At 38.2% G+C, this 13,836-nt stretch overlaps 1 protein-coding gene across 4 annotated transcripts in view; it reads right to left on the bottom strand.

Annotated features, from left to right (window-relative positions):
• The window catches only part of SRGAP2 (SLIT-ROBO Rho GTPase activating protein 2), a 217,313-nt gene that overhangs the window by 118,941 nt on the left and 84,536 nt on the right, over positions 1-13,836 (bottom strand). For all 4 annotated transcript variants that reach the window (XR_014174905.1, XM_081947182.1, XM_081947183.1 and 1 more), the window contains exon 4: positions 1,409-1,571. Coding sequence is in view for 3 of the 4 variants with exons in the window: in XM_081947182.1 (XP_081803308.1) it covers positions 1,409-1,571 (163 nt within the window). In the remaining variant the exon portion in view is untranslated. The remainder of the gene's footprint in view (positions 1-1,408; positions 1,572-13,836) is intronic.

Genomic DNA, 13,836 nt, shown 5'->3' with positions numbered 1-13,836 from the left:
AAGGCCTTTGTGAAAAGCCAGGCATTCACAACTCTTCCAAACAAGAACCATCCAGATCTGAAGGAGGGACCTGATTCTAGAGGGCAGGCACTACTGCAGATTAACAAATTAAGGTACTGTGATCCTTCTGGGTTTTACTGAACTCTGGCATTGGCCAACTGGGCCCAGAAAAACTGACAATTTTAGTAAAGAACATTTTAAAAAACCCAACCATCAGTTACTGCAGATTTTCTTACACTGTTTCCCCCAAAATAAGACCTCCCTGGATAATAAGCCCAATCGGGCTTTTGAGAGCATGCTCTAAAATAGGCCCTCCCCCCAAAATAAGCTTTCCCTGAAAATATTGCAACACAGCAGCAGTCATGAGGTGACTGCTTACTGCCTCCTGAACCTCAAACATAATAAGATCTCCCAAAAATAAGGCCAAGTGCTTATTTCAGGATTCAAAAGAAAATAAGACCCCATCTTATTTTCGGGGAAACATGGTATAAGCAAAGAGACTTATTCTCAAGAGTAAACATATTACATTGCAGCCTCCTTTGAATCTTCCCTCAATGTCCAGTAGAATCATATTTTAAAATAGCATCTTCTTCTCCTAAATACATTCTTTGAAAAGCATCCTGTCAGATGTTGTTGTTGTCCGTACATTTGTTAAGGCTACTGCTGATTATAGCAAAAATGAACTGTTCTGCTTTTATATAAACAGGGTTACTTTAGATCTGAACACAATTGAGTATGTGCAATTCTTCATCGATCTGTTTTTATTAAGTAAAAAAATGAAATTAAAGCATAAAAGAATAAAGTGGGAATGAAAGATCTTATTAAAAGAAAACAAGCAATGCAACTTGCTAAATCAGCAACAACACGCTCAAAATTGTAGTTGTTCCTTGAAACAATTATGAATAGCTCAGACTACTAATAATTAGCTCAGAACCATGAAAACATCCTTCTAATGCTTCTCTGAAAAAATATGTTTCCACCAGCCACTGAACAGCAAGCATAGAAAGAGCCAATGGACCTTCCTTAGGAAGTTATTCCACAACCTTGATACCAACATAGAAAAGACATTCCTCTCATTATACAGCTAGAGAAAAAGAAGAGCAGATTCCATGTTAAAAGATAGAACTTTTTAAATACCTAACTCTGCCACACTATGAGTTTAACATTCTTCAAATCAACACAATAAATTGTGCCAGAAGCAAATTGGCAGCTAAATGAAAATAACATGACATCAGAGTGACACGTTCCAACCTGCATGCTCCGATCAGCAGCCAGGCAGCTGCCTTTTGAACCAAGTTATGCATTAAACACAACTAGGCAAGAAACAATAGTGGCCGGGTGCCCACCTACATTTGCCCCAACCATGTCTGGAGCCATAAAGAAGTGCACATCACAATAAAATTGTTACCTTTTTGAAAAGTCGTCCAGAGTCTTCACTGACTTGAACAAACCGAGGGATTATATTGTTCAGATAGATGTCACTCAAAGTAGTGTGGTCCCTGCTCTCTCTCTTCACCTGATTTAAGAGGAGGTTCCAGCAATTGACCGGAGAAAGAACATTCTGATCCTTCCTACAGGAGAAACAAAACCATAATATGACTTTTCTCCCAGTGTATTATTTTGCACACTGACATTTTCAAATACAAACATTGATGCAGTTATCAGGGAAGGGAGGGAAAACGTTGGTAAAATATCATTCTGTAATCAAGACATGAATAGACAAACAATCTATAAGAACTGTAAAAAAAAATCTGTAGTTCCCTTGGTATTCATTATTTTTACCCCAAACATATCAAATTAGCTCCTTCCTAGCTTATGTGAAGTCATAACAAGAAAACTGCTAGACACTGAGCGTTCAAAAATAAAAGAATAAAACTGTAATGTAAGAAACAATATGATTAAATACTGGCAGATCTTACAGGATAATGACCTTTACATAGAAGTATCATCAGTTTTGTTTGGGTTTGGCAATATGGAAAATCAAAAGGTTTATCACTCAGTGAAGAAACACTGAATGACATGCAGGGAGGAAGTTAAAGACCGGCAAGCTGATGACCTTCTGAACTGCAGTTTTCCAGAAAGTGAACACTCAGAGAACAGAAAGTAGTATTGTACTCTTCTCAGAACAGAGCCATGCCCCATTTCCATCATAGCAACCATGAGAATTATCCCATGACAGGATATTACACAAATATACTCAATCATCATTTATCTCAACAGCAAAGAAACAATATTGACAAGAAACTTTTAAATAGAGGCGAGTTTCCAGCATTAACCATCTCTGACCAGCATAAACAATTGTCCTGTGAACTTTTAGGGCATAAATCAATGGATTATTATTATTACCTTTTGGGCATGGGGGTAAAGCTTATTTATACGGATTTATATGGCAACATCTAAAGTATTTCAGATGCACTACTGCCCAGAATAGCATCACTCAACCTGATGTCCTCCTATTGCGATGGACTTTAATTCTCATAATTCCAGGCTACATAATCTTTAGCTAACAGTTGAAAGAGTTGGAGTAGGTGGGAGAAAAGCTTGAGGGGGGGCGGAATCTAAAGTTGCTGATATCAGGCAGGCCATTTCATGCAAAAGATAATGAAAATTTATGACGCAATATTGTCAAATTTTATCATAAAAATTTATTTTGCCAATATATAAACTTTTATATATATATATATATATATATATATATATATATATATATATGTATATGTATATGTATATGTATATGTATATGTATATGTATATGTATATGTATATGTATATGTATATGTATATGTATATGTAATGTATATGTATATGTAAATGTAAATGTATACATGACCCTTGTTCAAGAGAAAAGATCTTCCAATTTGGGAGGCCAAGCCCAAGTTATAAAGAACACATTGATTATTATTCTCTCAGCTGAAAGCAAATCAAGAATTAGTTACTGCCAACCTAACCGTTATAACACTGCTCTTCAACCTGGCATCTAGCAGTTTGAAAACATGCCAATTTGAGTAGATAAATAGGTACTACTTCGGTGGGAAGGTGACAGTGTTCCATGCATGTCGGTGTTCAGCCATGCTGACCACAAGACAATGGAAAATTTCTTTCAGACACCACTGGGTCCCTTGGTTAAGAAATGGGCTGAAAGAGAATGACTGTTCCAAAGTCACCTGGCAGGCTTTCATGCCTAAGGCAAAACTAGAAATTTAAGTCTCCTGGTTTCTAACCTGATGCCTTAACCCAGGGGTGTCAAACTTGCATCGTCACGGTGGCATCACATGCCAAGTTGTGATTTCCCCCCCCCCCCCCCCTTCACTAAACCCCTAAACCAAACTGGATTTTGGTACTTCTTATCTGGATTACCTCATAGTGCTAACAAGTAGCCATTAGTGTGTAGAAAACAGTTACATGTGTTCTATTTCCAGGCCAGATCATAAGCATATCTAATGTATTCACCAATATTACATGCCAGAAGTACCCAACTTGAAACCTAAACTGTCTTTAAATGTCTTGTACAATATATGTCCCAAAATATTTAATTTTAAATTGATCAATTTAAATCCATTTTTTGTCTTCTCACCATTTATTTCCTTGTTCTGATACCATAAAGTCTTCAGAATATGCTCCAGAAATAAATCTCTCTCTGCCTCTCTCTATCTCCCTCCCTCCCTTCTTCCCTCTGTCTCTCTCCCCTCCCCTATCTCTCTCTCACACACTCTTTCTGAAGCACCAATTATTCTACTTTCATAACTAACATTCAATTCCTTATTACTTAGGTATATTTTATATCACATTTCAGTTCACATATTTTTCTATTGGAGTGCAAATTGAATCCCAGTCTCCTAAATAAGTAAAACATATTCACAAACACATATCCACCAGGCTGCCTCCTTTAGGGTAAACAATGAAATCCCAATAAATAAATACCACTGTACAGTGAATAAATAACAGATGTTTCCTACCACAATGATCCTAGAAATATCAGAAATACAAATGAGGTATTATTTCCACAGCAAAATAACACAAAGCAAGATTGGATCTACTGTAAGGTGCAGGTTAATTTTATTTAAACAAAACAGCAAAATACAAGAATCCCATTTTCAAAGTAGCTGATATGGCAGAGTTTATTGAACAGCAAAATACAAGAATCCCATTTTCAAAGTAGCTGATCTGGCAGAGTTTATTGATGAAAAATGCCACAGGAAGTTTGCAATCTGCGTTGCTTCGGGAATTCATATACTGTATAAAGAAAGTAAGACAGTTTGATTCAAAGCAACCATTAGTTCTGGTTGCCAAAAAGAAGTAGCAGGTTCTAGAAGGAGAAATGCATTTATTCTGTGGTCTTGTGTTTGTATGCGGCTATTGCACAGGAAAGTTGAGACAAAGATCAAAAAGCAGCACCACGGAATGTAACAATGAGCTGGCCATGGAACAACACTCTCTCTTGCATACAAGTATAAAAATAGTAAAAGGTCTGCTGAACTGTATTTATGCTCTTCCATAAAGCATCGGCTAACCCTAACCTGGGGCTCTCTAGATGCATCAATATACTGTACTTCATCTCAAGTGAGTGCAATCAGGAGAAGGAATGATGGGGGATGTAGTCCCATTGCATCTGCTGAGATTCAGTTTTGATTAGGTTGACCCTATGGGCTTTGCAATTCTTAAGACATGCTACTAATCTTCAAATGACATTGCACTGGTACAAAAATATACAATGTTGCTTCTTAGGGCAAGTGATTGATTGGTTCCTACGCAGCAAAAGGCAGGATCTATTTTAGTTGCTGTAATAGCACAGGATTAGTAAGCCTAGGGCAATACAATAGTCAAATACTAAGGGGCACTGTGGGGACCTTACAAATTACCTACAGGCTATGGATTTCAAACACTAGCCTTCCTGTTACAAAGACTAGGTGCAGCCGTTTGTTTATGAATAGCAGGCAATATCTGCTTGTTCGTTTGTGACCAAGTAATTCTTGTCAGCAATCCAAATATAATCAAATTGGCCACACAGAAAAAAAAATCTAACCACAGCATAAAGTCAAAAGCTATATGCCGAATGGAAAAATAGAATGAAGTGCTTCCGTAACATATCGAAACATTATAGAAATTGTAGGATTACAGAACTGTACCCCTGAACATTAAAAAGAATGTATGTTCTGCTCTTTGCCGCCTCCTCTTCCTCCTTCTGAAAGGGCAGAATTAGAGTAGTATGTACATTTTTCTAGCTGTTCAATCGAAGTGATAAATTGAATAAGGTAATGATTTTAACTCCAGGGGACTGAGATTGTAAATGGCTTATTTGTTACTCTTGAACTATTATTGCATACATTTCCTATTAGAATTACCTAACACTTAGCATTCCCCAACCCCACAACATTGCTGTGCTAACTCATTGTGGCAGAAGAAGGAAATGTTCCAGGGAGGGATGTACAAAAAATATTGAAAATGTGTGGCAAGATTCCCAGCACAGTGAAGGTGTGGAAGTCATCCCAGCTGCCCAGTTAAAGCAAGCAGGCACCCATATTGGGCAGCTGTGATATAGGAAGATGCTGGAAGCAGATGATCACTTTAGTGCAGTGTTGGCGAACCATCAAGTGCCGAAACGGGAGCATACTGTGTGGGGGAGCGCCAGAAACTGGAAGAGCAGTTCCCCGGCACGCTTCCAGTTTCCAGAGTGCACATGTGCGCTGGTCTCCTGGTCTTCCATTTTCTGTTGTGCCTGCACACATAAAGACCAGCTGCCGGCGTGCATGTGCACATCACAAACTGGAAGCTCAGCTTCCCAGTGCGCACATACATGCCGGGGAACTGCGCGGAACTCAAAACCGCAACAGGCAATATTGTGGCGAGCCTATGGCATCCAACACACACGCCATAGGCTTGCCATCACAGCTTTAGTGCATTGGCATCAATCCATACTGTGTAGGAGAAAGAAGTAGTAAAATCACTCCTATATTTTTACCAAAAAAATCACATAGATATAAAATATGAAATGACAGATAATATAGTATTGGTTGATGGCTCCTCAGATGTGATAGCCTTCAAAATTCCAGAATTACAGCTTTCAGGAGATCTAGTTGCTGATACTGCCATATAGAGAAAGAAAATCTGAAGTTTGCAGCGAGAACCAGGAATATGAGACACTTTCAGTCAGAAGATTGTACTGTTTACTATTCATGATATAGAATTCAAAAAGGAATGGCACTGTTTCTATATTTGGGAAGAATGTAGCAAGAACAGTACTTGGCTACAATGAAATCAATGACCAAATAATATCAATAGACTTCATGGGCCTGACTCTTTAATATGCTAATTATCCTTGATTTATGCTCCAACACTGAAGCAGAAGAAGACCAAGCTGATGAGTTTTATGATCAAGTTGATTTTGAAATCAACAAAGCATTCAAGCAAGATGCGCTGCTTATGACCGAAGACTGGAATGCCAAAGTTGAAAACATTAAGGATGAAACTGAGGTTGAATTGTATAGTTTAGGAATTGAAACAAAGCAGGAGAGTGACTTAACAAGTTTTGCACTCCAATTATTTCTTCACAGCTTATACTGTCTTCAAACTAGTAAAACAACACCTGCATCGACGGACATCACTGGATGTCGTATACAGAAATCAAATTGATTATATTATTATTAAAAGGAGGTGGAGGAGCTCAACTATAGCATCAAAGAAGTCAGGCCTAGGTACAGAACACGAACCACTCATGAGCAGTTTAGCTAAAGAAGAAAGCCAGTCAGCTTTCCCAATATGATCTTGAACATATATCCACCATTTTCAAGAGGAACATTAGGAATCACTTTGAAGTCCTGAATCTCATCAATAAAGAACCAGAGAAGCAGTGGATTGAACAAGTTATTAAGATGAATATGACACGTACAGGTCAGGAAGTCAGAGTATGAACAGAACATGGCAAAACAGGTTGCTTTCAGTTTGGCAAAAGAACCTTGATAGGCTGTGTAATAATCTCCGCTCATGTACTCAAACCTACAGTAAATGCTGAATTAAAGGAAGCTGAATGTGGCTTTAAAACTGGACAAAGAAACATACAACGGGCAGTATATTGATGATATTAGTCCAACAGCTGAAAATGAATGGATTTGTAAACTCTAGTAATAAAAGTCAAGGAACACAGTTTTTAAAAGGTACATATAAAGATAAAGATGGCCAAACTGGTAACAAGTTTAACAGCCAGCTTTAGAACCGAGAGTGAAGATACTGAAGAGGTAAATAGCTTCCGCCTTTTAGGATCAACAATATAGATAACCAGGGGTAGGCTTCAAAATTTTTAGCAAGGGGTATTCTGCCCGGTTGCTGGGTGGGCATGGCCTAGTCGGGCTCCTGCACCATAGTGGGGGGGGGCTGTTTTCGCTTTCCGCAGGCTCCGGAGGTTTTCTTTGAGCCTCCGGGAGGGCGAAAATGGCCTCCCCAGGCTCTGGAGGCCCTCTGGAGCCTGGAAACGGGCCCATTTCCAGCCTTCCCGAACTTCTGATAGCCCCATTTTTTGCCCTCCCCGAGCCTCCCTGTACGTACCTGCATCCAAAATGGGTCGCGTGTGGACTCCTGGGAGGGGTGGGGTGGGCAGGGCCAGCCAGGAGTGAGATTTGGGGGTTCTCCAAACTGCACAGAATCTTAGCTAGAAGTTCTCCCAAACGCCTGCAAATCCCCAGCAGCCCACCCCTGTAGATGTCAGAATTATGGTACATGTGGGTTTATTAAAAAGAGCAGAGAACATCTTTTCCATGTATAAAATCCCAATATAGGTTTCCTGACAGTTTTAATTTCAGCATGGGTGCATTTTAGACTAAATATTGTACCTCCCTTTTGAACGGAACATGGGCACCCTGTTTGCCTAAAGTCTTAGAAATATAAAAAAAGTTAGGTGCCTTCTGTTTTGTATAAACCTGTAAACCAGACACCTGGCTTTGAATACCTAATTCCAAAGCTGTGAGCATAGCGTCATTGCCAGGAAGCAGAGAAAAAATGGAAGAAACACTCACATCTACACACAAACACAAAAACAAGCTTTATAACAAGACTCCTTGTGATTAAAAAGTTTTTGGAGTCAGAAATTCCTCCATGGAAACTAATTAGTCCTGAGTGAATTTAGGTGGAGTTCTCAACTGTCTCTGAATGTAAACAATTAATTTTGGAAGCAATGTCTAAAGGGGAGAGAATATAAGATTACAGAGCTGCCTAACCATACCAGAAAGTCTCCATCAACTTGGTGCTATGCATATTCCCTATTCTCATACTCATCATCTATCGACCCTGGAACATTTGCCCTAAGTTTATTTAGTTCTTGGCTCAAAGTAAATTCTTCATCCCTAACTAAAAATGTTCTAAAATGCATAATACATTTGAGCTATGTAAGATTCAACCACATATGTTTCTTGGATGAACCAAACTAGGCAGTAAGAATTTTATATACAAGGTATAAAGTAAGAAATGGTTTAAGAGATCAATAGACAGACAGACAGACAGACAGATATTCCAGTGTAACTATCAGCACAGAGAATGAACATACTTATAAATTACTGGTGAAAGGTGGCTAAGTGCTCTAGCAAGGATATCTAAATTATCTGACGCTGAACCTTTTAGGGAAGATGGTCAAGAAGGTCCTGGATGAAACAGTTTATCTGGACTCTTTTTCCAGTGGGGTTTCTAAAGTGGGACAGCAATGGCATTGGTTGTATTTTTGGATATTGATTGATTTTGGTACATCAATCATGGTATTCTTTTGTGTTGGTTCTGGGAGTTGAGGGTGGGGGTGACCTCATTCTTCTGTGATCAATCCCAATCAATATTGATAGAAAGCGAGAGACCCAGCCCACGTGCCCTTCTTTATGGGGTGCTGCAGGGCTCAGGGCTCTCTCTGCTCCTTTTTAGCATCTACATGAAACCGCTCAATGAGATCCTATATCACCATGGGAGGAGCAATCATTAGTATGCAAATAATATCCAATTGTATAACTGAGCAATGCTATCTATGTTATTTTATGCTATCTATGTTCTGGTGGTTGTGGAGATCAGGATGGGGATGGGAAACAGGCTTCGACTGAACCTTGGTGAGATAGAGTGGCTGTGGGTGCTGGGCTCTTCTGTATATAGTGTTTACCACTGTTGGTCCTGGATAAAGTTGTACTGCTCCAGATGGATCCAGTGTATAATCTGGGAATCCATCTAGATGTTGTGCGCTAGTTGTGCCCCTTCCTGGTTAGGATCCTTCTCTCAATCACTGATAATCTCTCGTATGGATTAAATCTAGAGTCAAGGGTTCACCAGGGGCTATTTTCTATTGGCATTCTTTCTATAATGACCAAGGGAAAAAATAATCAGTCTAGGGCACTGTTTTTATTTTATATTAGGAGTATGTTCACAGCAGAAGGTATACCATCACACTATTTCCTTTCATAGTAAGCAATACTATATATGCATGGCTGTTCATATTACAATGGACCTGTAAGAGACCAAGAATAATATACTAAGAGACCAAGAATAATATACTAGGATGCTATTCCCATGGCAGCTTAGCAGAAGGAAAAAAATAAGTTCCTCAAGCAATTTGACCCAAATCTTACATACTTTAGTTTACCCAATTACTTTGAAACTTTGCTTCAAGCTGTGATTTAGCAGAGCTTGGTATTTCAAATCACTGGTGATCGACAGATGGCAGGTGACACAAACAGCTGAGATTGAAAGCATGGCTCTCTGAAGAATAACAGCCTTATCTTGAGATGAGGAAAAAAGCAATGCCAGCATATTAAAAGAGATCATGTCTGACTGCTGAAAATACATCAAGATTAGAAATAGTTGCTACTGCTACAACTAAGAGGATTCTAATAGATAGTTATTAAAGCCATTGGACTTACATTTCCAACCTACAGAAACCAATTCTCAGAAGGGACAACACATGCTATAAACTGGCTTCTTTATATCCTCTCTGGAGAAATTTAAAATTCCACTGCAAATCAAAGACTTTATTAATTTTGCAGAAACTCCCAGTTGATATGTCAAAGTCATTTCCGAAGCCTACTTTCCAAGAAAGAAATAAGCCTTGCTCGCCATACCATAATATGTTAAGGTGTATGCTAAGGAAATGTGTTCCTTTGTGGTACCTAATATGTGAAATTATTTTCATACCAAGTTTAGGTGGTTTCCTGAGTTTTTCTGATGACAAAATTTATTTCTCTGGGCATTTCCCTTTCAACAGCTGTCAAAGCTACAGTGATTTTTTATTACTTCAAGTATCATACATGCAACTCCATTACCATATTTTTTGGAGTATAACACACACACACACACACACCTAAAGGAGTGTGGAAATGTTGGTCTATCTTATACACCGAATACAGCTATTTTTGGCCTCCTGAAGCCCCACCCACCCTTTTTGTGAAAAACGGGCAAAAAAAATGGGCCGTTTTGCCTTTCCTCACCCCCAGAAGCACTCTGCAGGTTTCAGCAGGGTTGGGGGAAGGGAAAAAGGCCCCCATATGGTGAAAAATGGAGCCATTTTTGCCTTCCACGAGCCCTGCTGAAGGCTGCAGTGTGCTCCTCGGAGCCGGGGAGGACAAAAACTTTTTTTTCCTGACTTGCCTCTTTGAAATCTCGGTGCGTCTTATAGACCGTTGTGTCTTATAGTCCAAACAATACGTAGATTACAACAAAACAGGTTTAAATAGAGCAAACTTCTTAATTAAAAGCCATGTAACGTATTTAAATACATAAAATGATCACTTACAAGAGACACCTAAATAATTTTTCAGTGGAAAATGCTGCAATTTTTTTGTAGCAGTAAGGGAGGGAAATAGAGGAAAGTAGTAAAATTCTCATTATAATTTTTGTGACATGAAACCGATGAAGAATAAGCTTTTCTTTTCTGGCCATAGGAAAGATCCCGACATTTGCTTTGTGCCAACTCAAAATCCCATGCTATCATATAATAGCAGCCAGTCAATCTGCCACAGCAGAAGGCAAGATAGAAATCAGGGCCCACTATCAAGTTGGTTGAAAGACTATCTTCATTTGGCTTTTCCCCCCTCCTTTACCCATCACCCAACAGCAGTTATAGCAGAGGGTGAGCTGGGGGGGGTGGGGGAGAGCCACAAAAATGGCACTGCTCAAAGACCAGCTGAATTGAGCCCTGAACTTCTTCCCATTCCCAGAGATAGTAATAAGAATGGCTTTCTCTTCTTCTCTGAATACATTTTTAGTTTTGTATTATGAAGGGCAAGGAAGGTTTGTTTTACATAAGCTGGTTTGATACTTTTTAAATGAACACTAAGATTAAAAGAAAATTAAAATAGAGGAATCATGAATAAATACTTCTGCTACTTCTTGTAATGGGTGCATAGAATTAACAAAAATTCATATTCCTTTCTAAATGCTAATCAACCTTAATAGATAATATGCTTTTATCTCTATAGCAGGCTTATAATTCCAAAACATCTTAGCCTCTAGTAAGCCATTATTCACCTGACTGAATTAACCAAGTGCTGAGATTTTTTAAAAGCAAGAATATATGAACAATCAGATATATAGTCTCACAGAACAAATAATTAAAATAATCCAAGAACAATTTCAGCTCAGATACAATACCTAATTTAGTTAACATTACAGTCCTATAATGATCCAAACAAAGGTTACAAATATGAGCTTGTTTGCTTCCTTCAGATTGGCTATACTGTTTTTAAAAAAGACTAGATTTAAAATACATGTAAACTATTAAAGCTATTGAAACTATTAAAGCACGACAGTGTTTCTAAAATTAAAGGGGGAAAAAACAAAGCCAAAGTGATGCTGGAAATGATTTTGCACTTCAGAAAACAAAGTCTCTAAGATGACATAAGTTGCAATTAACTAAGAAAGGGCTTCTCAGCCAAGGTGCTGGAAATTTCTTCTACTGTATCTGTGATTTTTATTTTTATTTAACTCAATGGAGGTCTACAATGTTCTGGAAGATATCAAGATTTTCACAATTAATTGTTTCTTTCCCTAGGTATTCTGCTGTGTTGTTGTTTTCTGCTAACTTCCAGGTTTTGCTTTCACCTAATTGAAAACAGATGGTGATCAACTTCTTAGCACATAGTCTCAGTTCTGGCTTTTAATATGGATTTGTTATCCATATGAAAGATCCTTTAGAATAACCAAAGATGCTTAAGCACGTGAACTAAAACAAAGTTCCATTTTCCCAGTGTGATCGTTCTAATCATATAAGAGAGAAAGAATGTGGTCCCTTATAATAACAAGATTTCATATGTGTAATATTGGCCAAATATGAGTTTCTAAAATATATATTTGCTGATACTAAAGTGAATATGGGGAAAGAGTTACAAACAGTAGAAACAGATAAATGTTTCAGCTTTCTTACTTTTTTACTGCCTCTCCATCTGGAAATAAGCTAAGAGGGTGGGAGGAAATGGCATCCTGCCTAAATTATTAATCAGAAAAGTTACAATCAGATATATCCCTAAGGTGGTACCCTTCAAAGGTTTCTCCTCCACGTTTCTCTTTATTCTTTTCAGGAGTATGTTCCAAATCCATGTTTAGTGGGGCAATAGTTTGGAACAATAAGGGGTAAAGAAGGTGTTTTTACAAAAAAAAATGTAAGAAAAGATGTGTATTCCTGTCTATTGTTTTTCAAATTAATCATTACCCTTGCTGAAGAAAAGTGGAAGGAATGGTTAAATCCCTCTTGTACTTCCTGAATGTCTCAAATACCTATCGATGGCTTCACAATTACCATTATCTTGTTGGGGACTGGATCTGTCAAGTAAAATATATATCTTGGATTCTTCAAACTGGATGAAAACTTTACACAGGGAAATCCAAACATGAAATAAGGAAGAACTTACTGGCTGTGAAAGCTAGTGAGCAACGGAACCCTGTGGAATTGTGGGTTTTCTATTACTGGAGATTTTCAAGCAAGGCTGAAAATCAGTGAATTGGACTAGAAGACCTTGATCCTTTTCAATTCTGTGACATTAAAGAAATAGCATTCAATGGGGAAGAAGACAAAGAAACAGAATGGGACAACTTGCCATGGTCAACTAACCAACTTGCCATGACCAATTTGCCATGGCCAACTCATCACAGCCAACTCAGCACTGGACAATTCAAAAATTCAATTTTACTATTTAAAATAATTTTTAAGAATTATTTTAAATGTTGTCATTCACATTTCATTTTATCCCTCATTTTGCATCCTTTCTTTAAGGAGTCTATGCCATCATTTCTTCTATATTAGTATAAGTCTTGTTCTGCGATAAATTGTCGAGTTGTGGCGAGCTGTGGCAAGCTGTCCCGCAGAAAGTTGCTGCAGTGAGTTGGCTGTGGCAAGTTGTCTTAGACACCAAAGAAAAGCAAGTAACTTGATAAGAAGTTTGTATCTGATGGGGCAAATTTCTAGACCTTCTCTTTTTCTAGGAGGGAAAAGAATTCTAAGTATTTTGAGAAACTAGCCTTGGTAGTGATGGTGGGTATAGGAAGCTTTGAAGGCAAAAGAGTCACAGTTGTATTCAATGTCCGAAAATGTGGATTTGCCACATCCGACTCCTGAGATGCTGTATATCCATCCTTAGAGGCTAGTGATCACATGTGGATTTTTTAAAAAGTATAATAAAGCACTCTGAGAAATGGCTGAGAGTGTAGCTTACACGGTCACAAAATATCCACTTAACTGACATAAATTTGTAATTTTACTGCCTGCCATCACACCCTAACGTTTTCTCTACCCACTCACCCTTCCCAATTTTGGGAACAGTTCAGTATATTCTTCAGCAGTCACTTTTGTCTCTCTCTTTTTTTAGCTGAAAGAACAAACTAATGAAG

The sequence above is a fragment of the Natrix helvetica genome (genome assembly GCF_964273705.1).
Source record: "Natrix helvetica genome assembly, chromosome: 3".
NCBI lineage: Eukaryota > Metazoa > Chordata > Lepidosauria > Squamata > Natricidae > Natrix > Natrix helvetica.
The sequence above is the reverse complement of the archived record's forward strand: the minus strand, read 5'-3'. Positions and strand labels throughout refer to the sequence as shown.